Source organism: Engraulis encrasicolus, chromosome 14 (assembly GCF_034702125.1).
Source record: "Engraulis encrasicolus isolate BLACKSEA-1 chromosome 14, IST_EnEncr_1.0, whole genome shotgun sequence".
Taxonomy (NCBI): Eukaryota; Metazoa; Chordata; class Actinopteri; order Clupeiformes; family Engraulidae; genus Engraulis; species Engraulis encrasicolus.
Window position 1 is genome coordinate 33,712,234 of NC_085870.1, and position 26,327 is coordinate 33,738,560.

General features: G+C 42.6%; 1 protein-coding gene and 2 long non-coding RNA genes across 4 annotated transcripts; 2 read left to right on the forward strand and 1 right to left on the reverse strand.

Moving 5' to 3' along the window:
- On the forward strand, window positions 1–26,294 carry LOC134462452 (uncharacterized). Its single transcript, XM_063215487.1, has 9 exons — window positions 1–390; window positions 13,721–22,605; window positions 22,853–22,979; window positions 23,157–23,291; window positions 23,398–23,479; window positions 24,389–24,503; window positions 24,904–25,002; window positions 25,724–25,800; window positions 26,200–26,294. Exons 2-9 carry the CDS (start codon window positions 13,735–13,737, stop codon window positions 26,282–26,284), a joined length of 9,591 nt encoding a protein of 3,196 aa, XP_063071557.1. The 5' UTR covers window positions 1–390; window positions 13,721–13,734; the 3' UTR covers window positions 26,285–26,294.
- LOC134462451 (uncharacterized) lies at window positions 6,463–7,882 on the forward strand. Its single transcript, XR_010037525.1, has 2 exons — window positions 6,463–6,892; window positions 7,339–7,882. It is a non-coding gene; the product is annotated as an uncharacterized LOC134462451 (long non-coding RNA).
- On the reverse strand, window positions 7,974–11,376 carry LOC134462449 (uncharacterized). 2 transcript variants are annotated; one of them, XR_010037523.1, is made up of 4 exons: window positions 10,544–11,376; window positions 10,180–10,272; window positions 8,280–8,919; window positions 7,974–8,155 (listed from the first exon to the last, which is right to left on the reverse strand). It is a non-coding gene; the product is annotated as an uncharacterized LOC134462449 (long non-coding RNA). The 2 variants fall into 2 exon arrangements; XR_010037524.1 differs by lacking the exons at window positions 10,180–10,272; window positions 10,544–11,376 and adding an exon at window positions 9,682–10,167.
- Window positions 26,295–26,327: the final 33 nt, after the last annotated feature.

Sequence of the window (26,327 nt, forward strand, 5' to 3'; positions counted from 1 at the left end):
AGTTAGTCATGTATGCCTATATTATACTAGGATTTTTTCCCCCACAAATTGGGATTCCCCCTAGTCATCTCTCAAAGTTTGCAAGCAAGGGTCTGTGTGGTAGTCTTTTCCAATGAGCATATATGGCAGTAGAAATGATTTGTAGTTGTATACAGTTGAAGTTAAAGGAAGTGAGTCAGGCAAAGTGTTCACACTGAAATGTGGTAGTCTGCGCCAAGCGCCTCGTGTCAGTAACACAGGAAGTAACTAAACGAAAATGACATTCGGTTTAAAAAGGAAATGACCAAAGTTGCTCCAAGCTGATGCACTGTTGCGATGAAGATGTGGTAAACTAGAGGAGCAGCTCCCACTGTAGTTCACGTTTTATTCTGGATTAAAGTCAAAGTGAAGGTAAGCCCTTAAATAAAGCTTTGGCCATACCCTGTTGGCCAGCTTTAATGTTGGGAGTCCACATATGACTATTTTGTGCTTCCATTGAGCTCTTGTGTACTCAGAAGTAGCCTATCATGGGACATAATTTTATTCTAAAAATGTCAGGTGTGCTGTATGTACAGTGGTTGTACATACAATGTTTGGGGCAAATGCACGCATGTGTGACGCATGTCCATCATGCTCCAAGTCAAAAGTCAGTTTTTTTTATTTGCCATTTGTGCATGGACTAGTAGTTCAGGCACATTGGAACTCTTGTCCAGGCCCTCTGAGTCAATAAATAGAAACAAGGACCTTTAAAAAAAAAAAGTGATCCAAGTAGAAAAATAAAGTCAAATGTTCTGTTTTGCCATCAGTCTGACTAGCGTCTGACTGCTTTTTTTCAGTAGAGATACTGTCTGCTCTACTGTGTCTCAGGTTGTGTGCCGTGTTTGTGTCTGAGCAGAGAGGTAGCTGGATGGAGTGGGTCTGAAATGATTATCTCTGCTCTCTTCTGGCTGCCCTGCACATATGGTTCATACAGAGAGAGAGAGAGCTTTTATTGTCACCATATAAATACAGTGAGATTCTGTTTGGAAGCATTCCACAAATGCCCACAAAATAAAAGATATATTAGTAGTATAATAAATAATATATGAAAGTCCATATGCATCTCACAGTATAGAGAGTCCTGAGGTATTGTGGGGGGGCAGGTGACGTATTGAGTTCAGAAGTCTTATGGCTGTAGGATAGAAACGGTCCTTCATTCTCGTAGTGCGTGCACGCAGAGTCCTAAAGCGCCTAGATGGTAGCATGGTGAAGAGCCTGTGACCAGGGTGTGTGTGGTCTTTAAGGATGTTTAGTGCTCTGTTTGTGCAGCGTGTATGGTGGATCTCCTCAAGTGTGAAGAGGGAAGTGTTGTGCCTATATTCCTCTCCGCAATCTTGATTATTCTTTGCAAAAACTTGACATTAATCTTAACATCCAGGGGTATGAGGGAATGCCAACTGCTTAGTTGCCCTGGTAAACCAAACACACATGCTGTTTGTTGTGTTTTCTTTTAGTTTTCCTGCCCATCAGTAGGGTAAGGGTTAGGGGTGGGTATTGCCAACCACCTCACGATACGATGCACATCCTGATATAGGGGTCATGATAAAGGCGCACTGTGTAATATTTTTAGTAGTTTCTTTCCAGAATTCATACTGTCCATTCACAAATGTTACCTTTTTCATGAATACTTAACCACCACTATCAAATCTTAAGTATTCATAATGACTTGAAAATGTTTACTTTTCATACATAAAAAAGGGGGATCTTCTCCCTGGTGCGCCATTTTGAATATCTTTTGAATATTGAATATTTGTTAAACATTTTTAGCTCCAAAACGTACTATAGTCTGAATTTGGTCATACTAGTAAATATTAGTTTTATATTTAACCAATATTTTGGCAGTAGGCAGCACAGTTTCAATGAGCAGCATAGTTCCAAGACCTACTCTGGCCACCATCCTACACAGCGCACCTTTAAGGGGTATCAAATTCTCTGCAAGTGCATCACCTGCTGGACTCATTGGAAACACTGGCATCCATGCTTATGGGACATTTTTGGATTCTACACTCTGGAGAATGGCAAAGGATTTCTACAATTCTTCAGGAAAGGGATACAAGTTGATAAGCCAGGGGGCAATTTATAGGGTGGGGATTATTCACCCCCCACCTTTTTTGGTTTTGATACCCCACCTTTGCCGAATGACTGGTGGGGCCGAAGTGTCAATTGCATTCAATACAGCTCAGCTGAGATCTTTAAAATCCCTCCTCTGTCTTTTTTTCCTGACAAACCCACACGCTGTATAGGGCAAATGAACATATAGCTATAAATGCCAGGTAAATCAAAGGACAAGCAAAGCTAACTTCAGGTAAAACACAGGACTTTGTAAAAAAAAAAAAAAAAAAAATCTTTCAAGGTGCGCAAGAAGTGGGCACTTTGGGAGGCCATGAATAGCCTGGTTCTGACCATCCCATAATACTTTGGCGGAAGTTCGTATGATGGCTTGCGAGGCTAGGCCATGAAGTCATCAGGAAAATATTAAGTCAAATTTTAACTTATTGCTACAATAAACCTGTGTGAAGCTGCCCCCCCTCTGACCCAAAATGGTGAAATAACACTGCAGATTGTTTGTGCTATGTTTGTGTCGGATTGTGCTGTAAAAAAAAATAGTTTGTGCTATTAATAAAATAATGGCATAATAATAGCATAATAATGAAATAAAACGTCTGTAACTTTACAAAACAACTGATTGAAGCGTTAATTTTCACAGCACAAATGAGCACAAACAAATTCCCTTCGATTGAGACTACTTTGGAGAAATTTGGATATGGAGGGGGGGCTGCCCATTGAAAATGTGTTGGTATGATGAGTATTTCAGTATTTAAATTACTCCAAAGCCTTAGTGGCACAAACAAAAATGTTTACAGCACAATCCGGCACAAACGTAGCACAAACAATCTGCAGTATTATTTCAGCATTTTGGGTTGGAGGGGGGGCCAGCTTCACACAGGTCTACAATAAATAAAGCTTACAAAAATAGAATTTAAAAGTCGATTTTTTTTCGTCACGTTTCAGAAAGTGAAGTGTATATATTGTACAGCGTTTATCTCTCAAAATTGTTGATATTGGCTCATGGAACAAGTAAACACAAAAGTCAGTAGGCCTGCTAGAATGGGTATTGTAAACATTTAACATTTAATATCTGCATCAGTGTGCCATGGCTTGGAGAAGATCAGCCTGTGTATTCACTGATCAGATGTAATGGGTAATGGATGTGTAGTTTGCTTCAACAGCAGCCTTGTGGTCGTCTGGATTGTTGACTCTGGTATCACTCATCTTCCTCTCGATAATGCCCCCCACGTTCTCTGTGGGGTTCAGATCAGGGGCTTATACTACAAAGCTGGTTCAGGAGTAAACCAGGTTAAGTTAAGAAAATGAGCACTCCAGGCTCTTATATTAGATGATTTACCTCTTAACTTAACCTGGTTTACTCCTGAACCAGCTTTATAGTATAGGCCCTTGTTAAGTTTGCTGTTCTCCAACTGTGTGTACCTTTAGGAGTGTTGGTGTGTGCCAAGGCCTGCTGTAAATTGAAGACAACATCTTGAAGGTTTTTTTTCCAGCAGAATGGAGCATGACATTTTCTAACGTTTCCTGGTTGATGGTTGTGTGTGTACTGTCGACTTCAGACACATGGTGCATCCAAACCAGCAGATGGCATGACTCCCCAAATTAAAGGTAGGGTTGGAGATCTTTGAAAAACGGTTCCTGTGAGCTATATTTTTGAAAATACACAGCCCGCCTCTCCCTTCAGCCCTCCCCTCAAAGCCACGCCTTCAAAACACATGAACGCGCATGCAGTCTGTCAAGTGTTCGGATTATCCCGGGAACCCACGAGAGCTCACGAGGCGGGGGCGGGCTAGAAGCCACGACAAATCGATTAGCCAAGCTAACTTCCAGCCATGGCACTGTCTCCGGCTACGGTAAGAATGTTCAACATCACAATAAACGCACAGGCCGTCATGGTTGCCATTTCAAGAAATATTGATGACAGTAGATGTATACTAGATTAGTTATTGAACTTGACTTGATACGTGTTACTTAGATATCTCATTCTAACTTCCTAACACTGATGACAGATGCTATACTGCAGAGACGTGCGGTCAGGGTAGGCAGGGTAGGCAGTGCCTACCCTGGGATAAATGTCTTAAAAATAAAAACTAACACGTGTTTAAAAAAATATTCTTCAGAGTTCACATAGGCCTACACAACAATAACATTGATTCAGCATAAATTATGAGCTGTTTAAAGTACAGTATACACAGGACAACGATCAAAAACCTAAGTAATCGCACGAAGCAAAGCGCTCAGGCTTGGGCAGGTTGCCGTGGCAACGCGCAGTCCCGGCTGGTAGCAGAGACAGGCTGAAAGCAGAGCTTTCGAATGCCAGCCAGGCAGCCCGGTAAGGCTCGCTTTTCCTCTGCCTACCCTGCCTTCAATGCTGTCAATGTAAAAGTTTGCGCATGCGTATTAAGTTGTCACATAGCTTGTCAATGGGACTAAAAGCAGAGCCTTTACTCTGTGGCGGGAGTATGTGAGCCAATCACAGCGCCCAAAATGAAAAATTGTTACAATTCAGGTAGTAGCCAATTTCTGCCCTACAGGCAGCTATGATAGCAACAACTAGCAAGGCAAGGCTTGTTCAAATCTCTAGCCGTATCGGAAAGAAAACATGGCAGTCTTTGGCTTTTTGTCTTTATTATTTTAAAAAATGCCGAGAAGTAGCAAGAAAGACGGTTCAAGTGACAGACAGCTGAGCCGTTTGCAATCGCTGCATTGTGGAAATATTCAACATCAGATGGGTAGCAGCTTCAAGTAGTTTGCACTGGGACAAAATGTCTTCATCATGTCAACCACCCCGGGCTTTTAATGGAACTAGCTTGCATGAAAAACACAGCCTACTTGTGATTCTGCTTTAAGGTAAGATTCATCTAATTATTATGCTGCGGGTAGCCTTTTAACATGAACATGCTCAAGTTTTTTCGTGGTGCCTTTTGTTGTCACCGTTTGTCAGGGTGTTGACATTGAAGATTGGTTGTGCGGTGGTGGACATGAATAGACCGTGTGTGTGTTATTATGGACGCGAGATTGTTTTTTGAGCGTACGACATGACTCCATTTCCCTAATTTATTATGATGATGACTACGCAATGCGTGAGTTGTGTGGAGCCTGTTAGCAAGTGCAGCTGCGTTCTTTTGAAGTGCGCGGTGTGCGAGTCGAGATCAACGTGGAACAGGACGATTGACTGGGGATGGTTTCTCGGAGTGCTTCCGCACTCACAAATTGACTTTATTTGAAACACCTTGCACAACCGTAGCTGAAGTGTTTGAGAATACTATCACGCACAAGAATGAGTCTCAGAAGCGGTTTCGTTGGTTTACTCGATACTGTCTGAATGCACGGGTCATGTTTGCAAGCAACCCGCCCCCTTGCCTACTTTCCTTCTTGTCTGTGAGTGTTTGATTATCAGCACAAAACGCGGCAGTGAGGCAGGAGCTGTTACCTAGGTTGGTTTATTGCTAAATGTAAATCGTTTCCCCCTCACATGCTATGGTGTGATTCACAGTTGGTGAACTAGACATTTTATCTTCAAAAGTAGGCTACACTGTGCCACCCTCCATCCATGTGAAACGCCCTGGCATTTGCAACAGAATAAACAGAAGAGCAACAAAATCAACTGCTAGAGCCAAAACTTAAAGCTTTCCCCCCAAAATGTTGTAGCTTTCTAAATTATTATTGTAAAATGTAGGCCTACAGGTCCTTAAAGGTGTACAAAGTATGGGTCCTGGAGCTAATTTGGCAATTTGGCAAAACAAATAAGTGTAGCTGGCCTTTTCAAGAAATTGAAATTATGTTTTCACTTATTGTTTCAGATTTAGGTCTACTGACAATGTCCAAATGTCTAAATAGTGTAGCCTATTTACTTATTTAGTTATTAGAGCTGTGGTGGTTAAGCACTGATGGCATCTTATAGCCTACTTTATATTTACAGTATTTAGAGAAACATAGGCCTACTAATTTGTTGCACATTAAAGACCATATCAGCATGTTTATGTGAATAGGCCTATTTGCCTATTCAAACCATACCTTGTGGCATAAGGCCCCCCTCTCTCTCTCACACACACACACACACACACACACACACACACACACACACACACACACACACACACACACACACACACACACACACACGTTACATTTCAGATCTGCATGAAAGGGGACTATTTGTTCAAAGTTTTTAGTCTTTTGTAAAAGTTTTTAGCTGATAGTTACTCTCCAGATTTGGTTAAAATGCAGGAAATTGCATCTAAGAAATACATTTTTTTCTGGGGGAGGACCGAACCCACCGTTAATATATATATATATATATAAATATATATATATTCTATATTTACTGCCTACCCTACCATACCCTTCACTGCACGTCACTGCTATACTGTCATCCCTAGACAGTAGTTCTAGCCAGTAGCTACAGTACTGACACATGGATTTATTTTGACAGATGTGTACCGCAGTATACATTTTACTATTGTATTTATATATACCCGACACCACAATCCGTAGTGTTTTAGGCTATGACTTCAGATTTCACTTGGGTTGTCGCACGCGCAGACACAGGGACAGAGGGAGTAAAGAAAAACAACCGAACTGAACAACGCTAATGAAATTGTTTTGGCTGACGATATTTTCATATGCTTTAGACCTTCCACGACCACGAGAGCTCCAGCTCTGACTTTCCTGGCCCATCACAATCATAACGACCTAACAGCCCAGTAGGACCGATGGCCAGAGATGGAGGAGGAGGAAGATAGACGCAGCAGAGGTCGGGGGTATTGATTAGGGAGACTCCAACAGAATTGACGCCCTGCTAACTGTATGTACATTCATCCCTCAATAACATTATGTCCTGCTGTATTCCTCCAGATGTGTAAGTATTGTAATGGATGTTATCACAACGGATGTACTCTATATCGCAACACGAGTAGGCTACACGAGTACACCTGTTGTGATAACCATTACAATATTTCTACTCCTATGAGTAGTAGTGTGATATTACATGGTTGTAGGTACACAACACCAGTGGTAGTTCAAGTACATCCATAAAAGCCCATCTACTTCATACATCTGTGTAACCCCTGGCACAACACCAGTTTGTAAGAAATTGACTGAAAACGTTGTATGCATATAATTGGCACATCTTTATTTATATACACAATAATGATTGCTTATGTCCATATTGGTCTTATTGTCAATAGAGTTATTTAGTCCCCATCATCAAATAGAAAATGCACTACATAAAATGTATTTATTGCTTTGCAGGCCTTGATTCAATCATTGAATTTGAAGCAATCCCATCGGTTACTGCAGCGTGCCCTGACCCGTGACCCCAGTTTGATGTTCGACCTGGCACATGACATCTGGTCCTCAGTCACAGCCCAGTAGCACAACCAACCTGGCGCCTCTGCGCAATCTGTAAGGAGATGCCCATGAACATTGAAAGGAAATGCTGTGGTGTTCTCAGTTTTGATAAGACTTTGGGCTGATGTAGGACCAGGTGAGAGAAACGGTCTCTTCAGGCATGCAGCCTACAGACAGTATGGGGCACTTGAACAGGGCTGACGTTGTAATACACAGTACAATACCCAGGATTAGCCAGGGTTACCCTGCTCCACTAGAGCAATATAAAAGGTTTATACAGAGTACGGTATAAAACACACAAACCGGCAGTGTGCAGAGTTTTATTATTTTTCATTATCTGTAGGAGCATTCATCTGTACATCTCACCTTTTTGGTTTGGAACCATGTTTGTCTTGTTACCATTGTTTTTTTCATACATAGAAAATAAATGCAACCTGTCAAATAATCTTCTGATTGTGGTCTTGTGGAATATATAAATTATGTAACCATGCATTTTCAGTCAGAGACTGAATTAAAAAAAAAGCCACACAGTCAAATTGTGTCCACCAATATTTACTGTCATTGAAATGTATGGACAATTTAGACAATGTATTACACATGACACTAGATACATTACTTTATACTATATTTACAGTTGTCATTACCACACAAAAACTCTGGGAAGGTGGGTAAGTGCAGCAACTGTGAAGGGCCTAGTCTGAGGTTGGAGGCGTAAGTGCTGTAAAAAGATAAACAGAATTAGAAATCACATATCTGACAGTAGCTCCAGTGACATTTTAAATGTAAGTAACCTGGGTTGTTGGGGCAGGGACACCAAAAATAACTCCTTTATCTGGGCTCACCTGGTTGTGATTGTCTGCGGTCAGCCATCCCTCTTAGGGTAGAAAGTCTTCTGCGCAGGACGGTGCCCTGAAGGTTGACGTTCACAGTATGCAGCCTTCATGTCCTGGAACTTTTATTGTGCAATTTTCCATATCTGTAACAAGCAATGTGTTAGACTATATTAGGGCTTCATTACATCAAATTACACAGCAGGGTTTTACAGGGTGTTGGCTACAGTCCCAGGACCTAAGTGGACTTGTGTGCCTTGCTCAAGTGCACTTCAGCTGTGGATGGAGGTGTAGGTAGGGAGAGGTAAGGATGGGATTTCAACCTGCTTCTCTCTGATCTTAGGACCACCTCTCACCATCAGGTGATGACTGGCTGCTACCTCAAATTTCATTCATGGCCCTAGTTATGTTCTGTAATCAGCATTGTTTTTACCTTACACAAATAAATGTAAATGCATTCAGCACCATGGGGGGCTGTGAAGACCTTTGAGAATATTTGCAGAACTACATACTGAATTGAGCCATCCGCCTTTCTCTTGGTTGGTGTGTTGAGATGGTGACTGCAGTCCAGGCTTCTTGGATTGGAGGAGAAAAGCTGTGGCTTTTACTGGCATAAGTATGTGGTTGTGGAAGGACCCTGTCTGCTGTTGACCTGAGGGAAAAAAGAGCACAAATTGCATATTAGCACAGAGCCCATGCTTAGACCATAGACAGATAAATCATCTGGCACAATCTGCATGCAACCAACAGAACCTAGAAAGAGAAAGATTAGCAGCAATACACAAAGGGGACAAGTATACAAAAAACATGCAAAGTGTTCTGATAAGGTGCATGGAGGTAGTCTGTGTTGATTCCAGCAACCTCAAAGACTGAAAAGTGTCCCAGTGTGTTCAATTGAAAACTTGGCGCGTGCGCGCGCACACATTGGAATATCATAATTTAGTGCAGTGTTTCTCAACAGGGGTGCCGCGGAAACGTGGCTGATAAATAAATTATATAACATAAAACATATTTGTCAAAATTGATAAGTTAATGTTAGTCAGTGGAATCTTTGATCTGCCATTTACGCACAATAAAGTAAATATTGGTCACCCCAGCTGCAACTTTGAACGTAGGTCGTGCGACTAGGTTGTGTGTCTCCAAATGTGTTACATTCTAAGCTTGTGTGGTATCGGATGTGATGCTATATTACGGCTAGTTGGTTTGGGGTGCCTTGAAATTTTTCATGAATTGAAAGGGTGCCTCGCCTAAAAAAAAGGTTGAGAAACACTGATTTAGTGTATCAATTACAACTACAGGATCTGTTCGCTTTTGTCAGATAGAACCATTGCTTTTCAAAGGCAGATCATTCCAAAAAGGATAGTATCTGCAACTGGACGAAATTACACCCACACACATGAATAAAATAAACTACCAGTGTGCGGTGATTCATTCTTCATTTACTTGGCAGCCTTGATATGTTGTGATACAGGAGCAAGGAACAGCTATGGAAAACACCACACCTTGGAATGGACAAAGCAGAACATTTCAATATAACCAGGGTAAAACAAATAATGTGTCGGCATCTCCATGTGATCATTCAGTGTAGCCATCACAATAAAGATCTGCCGTGTAGCCGTCATGGTCATTAGGTGGTATTTATCAAATGCAAAACTACCGTCTTCTCAAAAACGACATCAGCGAGTTAACAACATTACACCCACAATCATGTAAACATTTGAAAACCCAAGGCAATCTATTTTGCAATGCTGGAGCGGCGAACAGGTGCTTGTGCTTGCTACTATTACCAGAGTCATACAACAGAGACGTACCAAAGCAAAACATGCAAACGATATATTTTTTTTAAACCACTAGAAAGACATGGGCTTTGCTGGTCAAAGTAATGTGTGCGTAAACATGGTAGGTTACTTACTACGTGGTGAATCAGTATTTAGCAACTGAACGCGGATGGAGAAGGGGTGCTTCCGTCCTCCTCCCAGCTGGTTTGTCTGGCTCGTTCGCACAACTAGTAGCAAAACACATAAGAGTAACCGTCTGAGTTACATATAGCAATTCTGAAAACGTGTTCATGTGCACAGAATAAATGCCACAGGGGGGAAAAACACAAAAAAACAAAGCGATTGAGGTAGCAGCTATGTTAAGCAAGGTAGCAGCTAGATATGTTGGAGCTTGAGCTAATCCTCTGACCCCTCTCAATGGATACTTGCTTAAAAAAAGACACCACTGTGTCCTAAACCAATTCACAAAATATTATACAGACAAATATATTATCTCACCTCTCGATTCGAAATATGGTCACCAAAGCGTATTTCAAGCCGCTGCCGTAGCCGACATCTGTGTCCAAGAGTGTCAGGTCCCATTTCAAATTTTCAGCCCGTGTTGGAGTCTGGTCTTGCGAGTCCGATGACTATGGGAGTATGTTATCCTGACATGGTTAGTCCAGTGTTCCAAAAGCCAAAGTTCTTCCTGTAGCTCTGCAAAAGCCACCAAAGTTTTCAAGTAGCTCAGCCTGCTGCTAACTCTAGTTACCTTGCTACTAGCCGAGTGATGATGAGCCTTGTCGCGTGTGCATGAATGATGGGGGCGGGGTCGGTCAAGTTCACGAGTCGGTGAACGCGCAGGGAGGAGGGGTGAGTGCTGGCGGTTGATGGACGTGTCAGAAACCAATAGAAGTGATGATGAGTATTACTTCTATTGGTTGCCGTTTTCTTCTGACTACGCCCTCTAGACTGGACCAAAAGATTTCGTTTTTTTTCCAAACACTCTATTTCAATGGGTGCTATGGCGTCATGAGGAGTTTTTCAGATGATATGGTAAAATATGTGCCAGAAAAACATCTCCTATCCCACCTTTAATACTGGAAACTTCACTCAGACTACAGACAGTGGGACCTTACAGTGTGTGTCAGAATTGACTACACTTGTCACATTTCTGCAGACTTGTTAGTAGCCTCTATCTTTTCATGTGACAACATTAAAGGATCTTCCCTTTGACACAATAAAGTAGCCAGCAAACAACTCATATAACAGCTTCAATGTATTGTCCCCTCAAAATAATTAAAAATACAGCCATTAATGTCTCAAAATGTACCCACAAAAAGAGTACACCCCTAAGTTAAAATGCCATAGAGACGATCATGATCTGCATCCCTGGTCATAGTACATATTGACATGTGTGTTTCTTTTGGTGAAATTCATCTTGCCAATGTTGATGGTATTCATGCAGTACTACTACCAGTGTTGCCAGATTGGGCTGTTTCCCGCCCAATTGGGCTGCTTAGGACGGCCGTGTGCGGGTAAAAATGGCATTTAGCAGAAAAACCTGCCCAATTTTTGCCATAGAAATCAATAGAATTGAGCGGGATTTTGTGATTCTAGGTGGGTTTTGAAAATTTTTTGGGCTGGAAATCATCAGCCTCATCTGGCAACCCTGACTACTACACTACTACCATGCTTGACTGTAAGCATGGACACTTGTCTTTGTACTACTCACTTTGTACTACTCACGTTTGTTACCACTACCACACATGCCACCATCTAAAACAAATGTGTTTATTGTGATGTCATCGGACCAACATGGTTCAAGCAAGCCGTATACTTAATCTGTTTGTCTCTGATGAGACCAAGATAAACACATTTACTTTAGATGCTGTAAAGCATGTGTGGTAATGAACAAGTGAGTAGGCCTAGTACAAAAGAGTGTTCCATGCTTTTTCCCCCAAACATTTCTTTAGGCCCTATTGAACTTTTATTACAGTCAAGCATGGTAGTGGGACTGACGTGGTATGTGGTTGCATGAATGCCGTCAACATTGCGAAGCTGAATTTCACCAAAAGAAACAGGAATGTCAGCCCATGTACTGTATGTAGCCTAATGAAGCATATCATGATCCTCTCTGTGGGATTATAACAAAGGGTGTACTCACTTTTGTTGGTATATTTTGAGACATTAATGGCTGTATTTTGAATTATTTGAGTGAACAACAAATGGATCTGGTTATATAAGTGTTATTTAAAAGTGAAATGTATTTAATGTTGTCTCATGAAAAGATGCGCAGATTTGCAGGAATGTGTGTGCTCACTTCTGTGACACACTGTAGTTCCAAATTAAATGTAAAACTCATATCTTTTTATCTAAAAGTTAAAACACCTGGAACACCTGAGCATCTGTATGGTTATTTTCAGATGTTTGAAATGAGAAATGCAACATTTGTAAGGCATAGAAAACTGTTGGAAAACAAGTTTTACTTCAGGCCTTGGTATCTACGCACAGTTGGAAAAGTACCATGTCCTTACCTGAACCCTATGAGCAGGGAAGGGCAACTGGGCCTGGGGGCACATGAATCCGCCTCCTCACTCAGTGTGGCTGGTACATAAAACAGCAGTTTAAAATAATGTTCTTTCAATGACTTGAAGTAATTTTAAGATAATAATTGTTTAATGACTACTGACTCTTGTAATTATACTGTTGGCCAAGACAGTCAGATCCATGGTCATAGGCCCTCCAATGTTGGCAATGAAAAAGCGTGGCCCTCCTCATAAAAGTTGCCCATCCCTGCTATGGAGAATATATGGGATATTATCAAGAAGAACAGTGGTACACCTGAACAGTGTCCTCTGGCTGAGCACCTCCATGCCACACCACATTAGTGCAGTTGTAAAGGAGGCCCAACAAAGTACTGAGCACAGTAATCAAAATACTTTTCAGAAGTTCAACATTTTCTGCTTTAAACACCTTTTAGAACCTCTAAATATCAAGAAATGATTTTCCTCTGTGTGTAAGGAATCTATAGAACACTTAACAGTTTCACTTTCTGACATTTTCATGGTATTCTAATTGTGTGAACTGTACTACATGTGCATGTAGTAATGTAGTAATGTTTGGAGAATAATGCACAATTCCTATGCTGAAAAGTGACCTCCTGTATTTTCTACTTGAATGCATGATGGACCACTGATTTGTTTGTGGATGCATGAGCTATAAAGGCACATGGCATTTGTCCAAAATGATGGACAGTTATTTAGCCAGTTTTAAATATGTACATTTTAAATATGTATATTTAAATATGTATATAAATGTGTATTTATAGAAATGCTAGGTTAGCATGTCCCACTGCAGCTGACTTCTTAACACATGTGTGGTGATGGTGCTGGTGCCTCCTTGCCATTGCCATATTTGGTGTTTTCATGACAACATCCCTGTGAGAGGAAGTGAAGATGTAAATGCAGAACTTTGTTAAGATTTTTTTTATATGTATACCCTACAACTTGTATTGCCCTTGGTTGATTTGACAAAACACAGTATATTATGCATACAGTGAAATGGCTATGCAATATAATGTAATGGGCAGCATCTTGTACAGAAAAATGCAGAAAAATGACTTGACCTTTGAGGTAGGCTAACCTCTTAAAAGAAAAGTCCTCTAACTGTCACATTCTATTTGTTTTTCTTCAGGACCGCCATCCGTCATGTCTGGCAGAAAGTCCAAAAAAAGAATTGGCTCAACACGCCGACCACTTGGACAAAAAACAGGTGATAGGGGAGCCGAGGAAGTGCCCTCTGGAGAGACTATCTTACAGGAGTCACCAGAAGGAGCAGAGAATGCTGGGAGAACAGGGGACCCCGCACCACCCACTGCCACACTCGAGCAAGCATCATCAGACTCATCTGAGATGCCCAAGTGCAAGCTGGATTCGACCACCGAGGAGGTCCACATGGAGGATCCTGGCAAAACTGATCCAGGAGAGGCTGAAACCCGAGAAATGAAACGGCTGTCTGGGGCCGATGAAAATACCTCTGGGAAGATAAGGAGAATGGGCTCATCTAGGAGAGGGAAGCAACGATTTCAACTAGAGGACAGGATGGAAGACCATGAGGAAGTGGCCAACAGCATGCCGGCATTACAGGAAGAATCTAATGTCATTGTAACAACAGATGAACAGTGTTTAACAGGAAATACAGACTTACCAGAAGTACCTCAGTCATCAGTAGTGGGCTCCGTTGAAGGTGAGGAAATGATGGAGAAGACAGAAGAGCACAGGCTTTTATCAGAGCAGGACCTTACAACAGACGCAGAGAACAGCCGTTCAAATACGAACTCCCTATCTCAGTCCTTTTCTGACAGTTGTGCACCGGATTCATCTGTGAATGTCATAGACACTCATGACAATGAACAAGAGAATGTTTCACAAAAGCAAGATGGAGAGTCATTTCAGAGTATGGCTGATGGCATTCTATCAGGATCTAGTCATTGCACTATATCCCAAGACGCACTTGGTGAACATCAACAACAACATGAAATACATGAATGTGATGAACAAAAAGAGGTGAATGAGGTCAGTGTTGTGGTGACTGCACATGTAGATGCCACTACAGTAAAAGGAAACTTGGAAGAAAATGTATCACATGCAGAATCTTGTCACATAGACAAACAGCCTGTGGAAACCGATCATGAATTCTTTAAAGATGTGACGGTGGAAGCAGCTGCCATCAACAACTTTTCAGTGCAAACACAAGATAAACCACAGGACAGTGCATCGCAAGCAGTGGCAAGCATGTCTGAGAATGAAGAACATTTACAGATCTGTGCTGATGCAGAGAGCTACAATACCTCTGGACATCAACAAGTGCCACATATTGACCAGACCAGTTCTTCCACCTTGACCCACGAGGATGAATTAATGGAAGATGTTCACAGACCAAAGAAAAGAATGGGGTCAACTCGTAGACCACTGAAAGGAAGTAAGTTTGTACAGAATAATGAAGACATCAGCCAATTGGGAGCAGAGACAAAACACGAGAGCACAATTGAAAGCCCCGAAATAACAGAGGAGACATTGTCAGTCAAAGAAGACACACAGCGAGTAGAAATGGCAGAATTGCAATTTACATTAGACATGGCCACCACTGTCTGTGTGAGGGAAATAGAGGCAGGGGGAAGTGATGAAATTGAGGAACAAGACATCAAACAGATGGACCCAATATTGAGTGATAACATGGAGCATGTGTCACACACTGAGAGTCCTCACGTCACAGATGACAGCGGGAGTGGGGCAACCAGCAGTAGTCAGTTTGTCATTGAAGCCAGCTTGGATAATAGCCCTCAAATAAATGAGGAACATACCAACATTAACCAACAGGAAGTAGTGGTGGAAACACTCCATCTGGACCCATCAGAGGGGCCAGTAAGTGTATGGCAAAATGTGGATGAGGAGACCCTGCAAACCAGCATACATCATGATGAAAACCTAACTCAGGAGCGCACGCAAAGAGAGGATGAATGTGGTGCTGCAACAAAAGTTATTGAAAGTGAGTTTGGAGAATCTAAACAGGTTTCTGTAGAAACACTCATGGCGATTAATGGTACAGACCTTTGTGGTGGTGATACAGAACTTTGTGGTGGATCACAGGATGGGCAGACCAAAGGACCTGTTCCTGTGGGTACAGAAATGTCTGAGACAACAACAGCACTGCATGAGCAGGACAATGAAACTACCGTCACTCTTCAAAAACACACAGCAGAGGATAGCGTAAAACAGGGTGCCCCTAGGCAGAAGAGAAGAATGGGATCCACACGCAGGAAAAATCAACAAGTTGACAGCGGAGAGGAAACCTCAGCGAAGGATGCAGATGGCGATAACAGCATTAGGGCTCTCCAGATAACCAGCAATGTCAAGGAAGACTCAAGCAAGGGATCTCAACAAGTGAGCACCTCACACGTTTTGGAAGAAAACGACAATGGGATAGTCAGCATGGATTTTGTTCTTGTTGCACATGAGCAGTGTGGTGAGGGCAGTTCATCAGCTGAAGTGGTATCATCTTTGGCACCAGTTAATCAGATGGAAGCTGTACAGGATGAAGCTAGCCATCCTCATGTGACAGCACAACAGCCAGGTAGTGATGATGATTTAAATCCCGATGGCCAACAGGAGATATCCATACTAAGGCAGAGTGAAGAGGAGTTTGCAAAGGAGGAGGTATCAGAAAATCCCAAAGATTATGCACACACTACAGAGGAGAGCATTTGTACCATTACAAACACAGAGCCTGCCCATCCTGGGTCAACAGATGAGTTTCTTTATGAGCCCTTGTGTGCATCAGAGCCTGAGTATCCGTCAGCTTCCCCTTTATCAGATCACACTCCACAGATAACCCTCAACGTCCAAACAGAGAGCCTTAACCTTCCTCTAGACACATTTGACATGGGATCACTGCATGAACATGTTGAGACCACCCTTAAACACGAGGACCCTACAGAGGAGGGCAGTTTTGAACAGGCTGCCCCACAACAGAAAAGAAAGATGGGTTCGACCCGTAGATCAAAGAGACAAGTGGACAGGGCAGAGGAAGGTGAAGGCATGGGTGCAGATGAAGACAATGCCATCAAGGATGCCAGCACCCACATAGATGCTGGTGCTGACATTGCAGTCAACCTGGATAAGGAGGACAGTGTAAGCCAAATGGTGCAGGCGGATTCTGAACCACAGCTACAGGCAAAACATGATGAAGAGGTATCGCAGGATCTCAATACAGATTTTGGGGACATAGACAGCCCAGCTACGAACACCAAACCTGCTCATCCTGAACTTCTTAATGAGGCTTTGCTTGTGTCAGAGCCAACTGCTGAGCATGCATCACCTTTCCATATATCAGAACACACTCCTGAGACCACACAATCCCCACTCAATGTGCAAACTGAGAGCTTCAGCCTTAACCTCTCCACAGACACATTTGACACAGGAACACTGCACATACACCATACAGAGGAGGGGAGTGTTGAACAGGCTGCCCCACGGCAGAAGAGAAAAATGGGTTCGACCCGCAGATCAAAGAGACACGTGGACAGGGCAGAGGAAGATGAAGGCACGGCTGCAGATGAAGACCATGCTATCAAGGATGCCAGCACCCACATAGATACTGGCACTGACATTACAGAACATTCAGAAAACAGTGCCGAGCCCCTAGTCAATCAGGACAAAGATGATAGTGTTAATAAAAATATTTCAGAGCGGGTAGATCTTGTTGAACATAAACAGTGTGTTGAGGTCAGTTCATCAACTGAAGTGGTATCATCTTTGGCACCAGTTAATCAGATGGAAGCTGTACAGGATGAAGATAGCCATCCTCATGTGACAGCACAACAGCCAGGTAGTGATGATGATTTAAATCCCGATGGCCAACAGGAGACATCCATACTGAGGCAGAGTGAAGAGGAGTTTGCAACAGTTGAAGAGAACATTATTGAAGCTTTCGCAATTGAAAATATTTACCAACCTAAAAAGCCAATGGAGGAAATCTCAGAAGGGGTTTGTGATGCACACCTTAGCCAGAGCCAGGAAAACAGTATAGCCAAAGATGCATCAGAGCAGGCAGACAATGACGAAGAGGTATCAGAAAATCCTAAACATTATGCACACACTGCAGAGGAGAGCATTTGTACCATTACAAACACCGAGCCTGCCCATCCTGGGTCAACAGATGAGTTTCTTCATGAGCCCTTATGTGCATCAGAGCCCGAGTATCCGTCAGCTTCCCTTTTATCAGATCACACTCCACAGATAACCCTCAACATCCAAACGGAGAGCCTTAACCTCCCTGTAGACACATCTGACACGGGAACACTGCATGAACATGATGAACCCACCCTTAAACATGAGGACCGTACAGAGGAGAGCAGTGTTGAACAGGCTGCCCCATGTCAGAAAAGAAAGATGGGTTCGACCCGTAGATCAAAGAGACAAGTGAACAGGGCAGAGGAAGGTGAAAGCATGACTGCTGAGGAGGAAAGTTCAATCAAGGATGTCAGCACACACATAGCTGCTGGTACTGACATTACAGTCAACCTGGATAAGGAGGACCGTGTAAGCCAAATGGTGCTGGTGGATTCTGAACCACAGCTACAGGCAGAACATGATGAAGAGGTATCGCAGGATCTCAATACAGATTTTGGGGACATAGACAGCCCAGCTACGAACACCAAACCTGCTCATCCTGAACTTCTTAATGAGGCTTTGTTTGTGTCAGAGCCAACTGCTGAGCATCCATCACCTTTCCATATATCAGAACACACTCCTGAGACCACACAATCCCCACTCGATGTGCAAACTGAGAGCTTCAGCCTTAACCTCCCCAGAGACACATTTAGCACAGGAACACTGCACGTACACCATACAGAGGAGGGGAGTGTTGAACAGGCTGCCCCACGGCAGAAGAGAAAAATGGGTTCGACCCGCAGATCAAAGAGACACGTGGACAGGGCAGAGGAAGATGAAGGCACGGCTGCAGATGAAGACCATGCTATCAAGGATGCCAGCACCCACATAGATACTGGCACTGACATTACAGAACATTCAGAAAACAGTGCCGAGCCCCTAGTCAATCAGGACAAAGATGATAGTGTTAATAAAAATATTTCAGAGCGGGTAGATCTTGTTGAACATAAACAGTGTGTTGAGGTCAGTTCATCAACTGAAGTGGTATCATCTTTGGCACCAGTTAATCAGATGGAAGCTGTACAGGATGAAGATAGCCATCCTCATGTGACAGCACAACAGCCAGGTAGTGATGATGATTTAAATCCCGATGGCCAACAGGAGACATCCATACTGAGGCAGAGTGAAGAGGAGTTTGCAACAGTTGAAGAGAACATTATTGAAGCTTTCGCAATTGAAAATATTTACCAACCTAAAAAGCCAATGGAGGAAATCTCAGAAGGGGTTTGTGATGCACACCTTAGCCAGAGCCAGGAAAACAGTATAGCCAAAGATGCATCAGAGCAGGCAGACAATGACGAAGAGGTATCAGAAAATCCTAAACATTATGCACACACTGCAGAGGAGAGCATTTGTACCATTACAAACACCGAGCCTGCCCATCCTGGGTCAACAGATGAGTTTCTTCATGAGCCCTTATGTGCATCAGAGCCCGAGTATCCGTCAGCTTCCCTTTTATCAGATCACACTCCAGAGATAACCCTCAACATCCAAACGGAGAGCCTTAACCTCCCTGTAGACACATCTGACATGGGAACACTGCATGAACATGATGAACCCACCCTTAAACATGAGGACCGTACAGAGGAGAGCAGTGTTGAACAGGCTGCCCCACGACAGAAAAGAAAGATGGGTTCGACCCGTAGATCAAAGAGACAAGTGAACAGGGCAGAGGAAGGTGAAAGCATGGCTGCTGAGGAGGAAAGTTCAATCAAGGATGTCAGCACACACATAGATGCTGGTACTGACATTAAAGTCAACCTGGATAAGGAGGACCGTGTAAGCCAAATGGTTCAGGCGGATTCTGAACCACAGCTACAGGCAGAACATGATGAAGAGGTATCGCAGGATCTCAATACAGATTTTGGGGACATAGACAGCCCAGCTACGAACACCAAACCTGCTCATCCTGAACTTCTTAATGAGGCCTTGCTTGTGTCAGAGCCAACTGCTGAGCATCCATCACCTTTCCATATATCAGAACACACTCCTGAGACCACACAATCCCCACTCAATGTGCAAACTGAGAGCTTCAGCCTTAACCTCCCTACAGACACATTTAGCACAGGAACACTGAACGTACACCATACAGAGGAGGGGAGTGTTGAACAGGCTTCCCCACGGCAGAAGAGAAAGATGGGATCAACCCGCAGAGCTAAGAGACACATGGACATGGCAGAAGAAGGTGAAAACATGGGTGTGAATGACGACCATGCTATCAAGAATGCCAGCACCCATACTGATGCTGACACTGATGTTACAGAACATTCAGAAACCACTGCAGAGTCCCTAGTCAACCAGGACAAAGAAGACAGCATAAATACAAATATTTCAGAGCAGGTAGATCTTACAGATGACCCCAGGCTGGATTGTCCTGGCAATAAAATGGATATGAAAGATGGCCCTGAAAATTCTGATGATGTGGAAAATAGTAATGAGGCTGAACAAGTGACAACATCTCATATTTCGACCATTTCCACCATGTCGACGTTACTCATATCAGATAGTGTTACAAAGGCTTCTGAATTTTTGCAAGGTGGCTGCACCGAAAAGGCTGAATCCCATTCGTCTAATTCAGAGGGTCATGATGTGACAGAAAGCATAGCAATGTCTGATCAGCCTGGACTCCCCAGCACACATCAGCTTCTTACACCAGAGGGAGATTTGGAACAGAATGTGTCAAGACCAAAAAGAAAGATGGGCTCAACACGCCGGCAAAAGAGACAAAGTAATGACGTAGATTTGGACAAGGGTATGAAATCTTCACATGAGTCAGAGGGAATGAACTGGATGGGAACTAGTGCTGAAATGTCTTTGCAACCTGATATCCATTCAGAGCAAATATCAACTTGTGAAGAGATCCAGTCAGCTTGTTTGGACACAACTCCTGTTGATGAAGTTAATGAATATGAACCACAGGATGTGAGTGAAAGTCTAGGACATGGATTGATTAACGAAGATGTGCATGACAATAGTTCTTGGTGTATTACCGGAAAAAACACAGAAGAGCCAACATTCTTAATGGTGCAGACAGAGTCTGAACCACAGTTAATCAGCTCACTTGATCAAAATGATGTGAACATAGATGCTGATGTTGCCGCTTTGTCACAGGCAGCTCAAGCAGAAACTGAAGGGGGGCAGTGCCAAGAGGACTCTGCGGAGGAACATGCACAATATGAGACAGATATCAATAAAGTGCAAAGACGAGAGGAAGACAAGATCAATGGTGAAGCAGGGGGAAAAGAAGAAATACATAAAAATGCAGAACCAGAGCGGCATAAGTTTGTGTTGAAACAGGAAATGGGTGAGACTCAAATGATGAAAGACTCCAGTCCATCTGATAGTCAAGCAGACATTCATATGTGTGACAGATCATCTGAACTCACTGAAACCGCTATGGAAAATCTAAGTCTTGAAAAAGGTGTTTCTGCCTCCCTGTATCAAGAGACTGAAGGAAGTCCCAGCGTCACACGGAGGAGAAAGATGGGCTCCAGCAGAAGACACAGGAACCAACAGGAAACAGCAGAGAGAAAATGTGTTGTCATGGATGGGATGCTCATGTGTGCAGCGACTGACATCAGTTCTTGCCCTGCAAATGAATCGTTGGATGGAAAAACTGAAGAAACACAACAGGAGAACATTCTTCATGAAGAGGAACACAAGGAGGCAATGCCATCCATTTCTGTCAACACTTTGTCTGAATCAATTACAGCAAGTCAAGACAGAAGTTGCAGTGAGCTTCGTGGCAAAGACGAGTTAAGCAAGACAGAGCAGGATGTTTTGGCCACGTCTATTGCTGTTGTGCAGGTACCTTTGGTGGATTCAGACAGCAGTGAAAAGGATTCTATGTATGAAGTTGATGATAAGTCTCTCTCTAGTGACAACACCCATCTAAGCCAGTTGGAGTCCACGGAGCAAAGACATGTAACATGGAAGGAGAGCCAGGTCCACACTGCCACTGCAGAACAAAGTGAGATGACTGACTCCATTGGAATCGCTGCAGCTGAGGAAACAGACCATAGCAAGCTTTGCCCAAATGATGACGAAGAGGCACCTAAATCCCCACTCCAGAAGAGAAAGATCGGCTCCTCTCGAAGAGGCCAAGGCCTTGGAAAAAGAGGGAAGAGAGATGTATCGAAAGTACATGGTGACACGGATATAATCAATACAGAGAGTCTAGAAAGCCATGATAAAACCTGTGGTGCACTTGATGTGGAAAGCTCAGAAGAAGGAGACAGCAGCTCAGTGACTCCACAAGACAACACAAAGGACCTGCCAGTGGAGGGTGAGCAGCCACTTGGTCAGACAGGTGAGGGGGAGCTGCAAGAAGACAAGCCAGAGGAGTCTATAGATAAACAAGAGCTGTCAGCAGCAGTTCAGGACGAGCCATCAGTACTCACCCTATTGTCACCCATCCCACCTGAGGGTCACCAGGACAACCCAACCACAGATCCACAAACCACCAGCATCAAAAAACGGAAAATGGGATCAACTCGACGGAACACAAGGAGACAAGATGGAGAGGAAAAAAGTGACTTTCAAACGGCAGTTACAAAGAGGCCTGATGATGACAATAGCAGTCAGCAGGATGTAGCAATTGACACAGTCACCGTGACGGAAATTCGAGATCTGGAGGACTCAAGGCCAACAGAGAGCAGTGCTGGGCTTGACACTGCAGGTCAGACGGGGACTCCACAGGCCACAAGGAGGAAGATGGGCTCCAGGCGTGCCGGCCAGGGCTACAGAGGAATTGGAGTGCATGGAGAACCAGAGGACCAAGCTGTTGGCACAGACCAAGGAGGTGATAGCAGCATCTCACCGATGGTTCAGGAAAAGTCTCTTAGTGAGGTAAATATTCCAGATCTTACTTTCCCATCTTTCATCTTTTTCAAAGACAACACAGACCTGCCTCTTCAAACAAATACTAATGCTGATTAGAAATGTTTAAAAAGCATTCAAAGCTGCATATTTTAATGAGGCAAATATCCCAGTGTAGCACTTTACGTATAAATAGATAGAGATAAACTGCATTGTTATGAAGTATGGGTTTAAAGATAGGAAGGCTTAACTCATTAGTGTTGTGACATCCCTACAGAGTGGTGCTGAGGGTGGGCCCTCTAAGGTGACCCCGGCTGATGAAACTGACCGCCGTCGTCCCGTGGAACAACCAGCTCCTTCAACTGCAAACAGAAAATCAGATTTAGACAGGCTACATGGACAAGGCAAGTTTAGCAAATGTAGCCCATGTCAACAAGTGAATGCCTGTAATGTGTCAGTATGACGTTAAATAACTACATCATACTGCATTATTCAATACATTCTTATTGCAGTACATTCAATTCATTGAAACATTCACACATTTTCCTAGCTGTACTTAACCTCTCTAATTCCTTCATTAGATTACACTCTTACATCCCTTGAAGAGGCGATTATGTTCAACGTGGTAATGGTTGGAGAAAGTAGCGTGGGAAAAACTTCTTTTGTCAAACGGTTAATGACTGGGCAGTACTCTGAGGATCACTCTGCCACTATTGGTAAAATGATCCCTTGAATGATACATGATCATCATTTTTTATATGAATTAGTCATATCTGGTCAGATCACATGCATGTGTAATGTGTTTGTGCAATAATGCCACAGGTGTTGATACCTTCATCCAGACATTGGCTGTGGATGGACAATTGGTCAAATTGCAAATATGGGACACTGCTGGTCAGGAGAGGTAGGAATATTACATACCGAGGAAACACATACACATGGGGAAAGGTCTATTATTATTTTTATTTATTTTTTAAAGCAGATTAGCAGAAGTTTTCTGAAACAGAACAAAATATTTAATGCCCTTTAATCATATATAATCAGTCCTATTACTGCTTTCAAATCAGATATACGCATATTTTTTGTACGCAGCTGGAAAACGGAGTGTCAAATCTATTTATATTTACAGTATAAAACAATAATGGGTGACTGGAACACATATAAATGCACCAATGAATGACATCACCAAAGAATAAGAGAAGATAATAATTGGAGAAGATATTGGCAGTAACTACAGCAGTTCTGCATCTAGTGTGGAGTATACCACAGAGGCAGCCTGCCTCTAACTGTCACAGACCTCATGGTCATCAAAATGATGAAAACCCAGCAGAGGTGTATGAAGCAAAAGTACAAGCACTCTTACAGTGGAATAACTGATGTTTAAACTATGTAAGATCATGCACTAGCATTGTAATGACACCAGTGAGAGTACCTCTACTTTATACACCTCTAAAACCAGACGCTGATGTTATAGTTTGATTATGGAATCTGGGTTCAGCAAAATCATAAATTGAGTGAAGATAGTCTTGTTGTTTATTTGTAGAGTTTTGTTGCAAATCGGTTTAAATCCATTTTGGAACATTTGGGGAAATTGACATTTTTGTATTGGGCATTCCATTGCATTGCATTGCAAAATGCATTTTATATAGGTTTAAAAAGTATTTTCTCAAAATATTTGAATGGCATATTTGAATTCACACATTGATTATAGGACTTCTGAACAGTCATTTCCAATGATAAAATGCAAAAGTCAGAAATGGTGGATACACTGTTTTGCAACTAAACTCTTCATTCGTACCATTATAATCTGCAGGTTTCACAGCATCACGCGTCAGGTGTTGAACAAGGCTCAGGGCCTGATACTGATGTATGACATCTCGTCCTGTCAGACGTTCAGTGCCGTTCGCAGGTGGATCTCGTGTGTTGAGGTATAGTATCTGAAACTGCACCACAGTAATAATACAGTGCTTATTAAAGTTGAGTTTGCAGCATGCCTCCCAACATGTTTTGTCCCCTTCTGCTTTTATGGGGTGCCAGTAGTGTTTTTGATCACATCCGGTCCTCTAGAGCCTTCCTTAAGTGATTACACCTAGTCACAGGTGTACCTTGTCAGAACTCTTTAGAGAACTGTACTGAGACCATGTCAACAAAGATCTCAGAACGGTTCACGTTCGAGTGCTCTGGGTACACTTTGGTGTATTCACATATGCGCAGAAAATGCTGAGTCACAGGTCTGAGTTTGCTTAAATGGCTGAAAGTGACCAAGTGTGAAAATGCCTGTGCTCTTTAACTGACCTACTAGCGTCATTTTGAACCCATGTCCAACAGGAAGGGGCCCCTCGTGAGGTCATCATCATGTTGCTTGGTAACAAGAGTGACAGTAAAGAGCGGCAGGTTCTACCTCCGGAAGGGGAGCGCTTGGCTCAGGTGACCACGGCCTTTTTATTAACCCTTTCATGCAGAGCCTCTGTTATACGCTTCTTACACCAAAAATGGCATTGCCAGCCAAGATTTAACATGTTATTTGAGACTCTCTTTAAAGGGACACTGTGTGAGATTTGTAGTTGTTTATTTCCAGAATTCTTGCAACCCATTCATTAATGTTAACTTTTTCATGAATACTTACCACCACCATCAAATTCTAAGTATTAATTTTGATTGGAAAAATTGCACTTTTCATACATGAAAAGGGGCATCTTCTCCATGCTCCGCCATTTTGAATTTCCAGAAAAAGACATTTTCAGCTGCAAAAATGACTGTACTTGGGCCATACTAGAAAATATTAGTTTATTACTTGGTAAACTTTCATGAAAAGATCGAATTTGGCATTAGGCAACCCAATTTCAATGAGCAGCATAGTTGCAGTACCTTTTTTGACCATTTCCTGCACAGTGTCCCTTTAATGTCATATGTGGTTGCAAGGGGTTACATTGGAATTACTGATGTGTTGAGTTGCAAAAATGTAGTCGCAAATGTAGATGAATGTCATAAGTAATGAAATAATCATGCTTCTGTAAATAAGCCAGTATTATCTTGGTGGTATTAGCAGAGGGTTTGAATTGAATAGAACACCATTATATGGTGTTTTAAATGCATCTACATAAAATAAAACTTAATTTTGTTGTTTATTTGTCTGGTGATTCTTCAGGAATACAACATCCATTTTATGGAATGCAGTGCTGCAACTGGCTACAATGTCTCTGTGGCTATGGAGAACTTGGCTAGGTAAGATGCAGCCTATACACCTCACCTGTCTGTTTGCAAATGTAGAGATTGTATATTTTTTATGCATAGTACACACAAGTGAAACCATCCCATACATTTCAGACATTCACATCACATTTTGAATTGTTTTGACTAAAAGCTTCTGAAGAGTACAGAAATCATCAGGCAGCTACTAACCAGTCAAAGAAGGCATGAAAAGCACCGTCAATCTTTCTTTCTTTCTTTCTTTCTTTCTTTCTTCCTTGTGTTCAGATAAAAAGAAAGAAAGTTACCCTACAACTTTGAAAAGCTGAGACCTTGGCTACTGTCAGGATGACTGTACTGTAACATTCTCTGTCAATTTTGTTTCCCTCCATTGCATGTGATGGCTGTTAACTTAACTCTGTCTTGTTGGTGTAGGTTACTGAAGCAGTCTGTGAAGTACAGTGGAAATGAAAACCTCTCACTGCACAAGCCTCAGCAGAAGAAGTCTGGCTGTTGTTGAGGTTTCTTTTTCTTCATTATACACTCTGTTAAGTTAATGCTCT

Excerpts from the sequence above, each read along its gene's own strand:
- LOC134462452 (XM_063215487.1), top strand. The coding sequence starts at position 13,735 with ATGTCTGGCAGAAAGTCCAAAAAAAGAATTGGCTCAACACGCCGACCA. Across the intron at positions 22,606-22,852 it reads AGGAAAAGTCTCTTAGTGAG|AGTGGTGCTGAGGGTGGGCC; the intron begins GTAAATATTCCA and ends ACATCCCTACAG. Across the intron at positions 22,980-23,156 it reads AGACAGGCTACATGGACAAG|ATTACACTCTTACATCCCTT; the intron begins GCAAGTTTAGCA and ends TTCCTTCATTAG.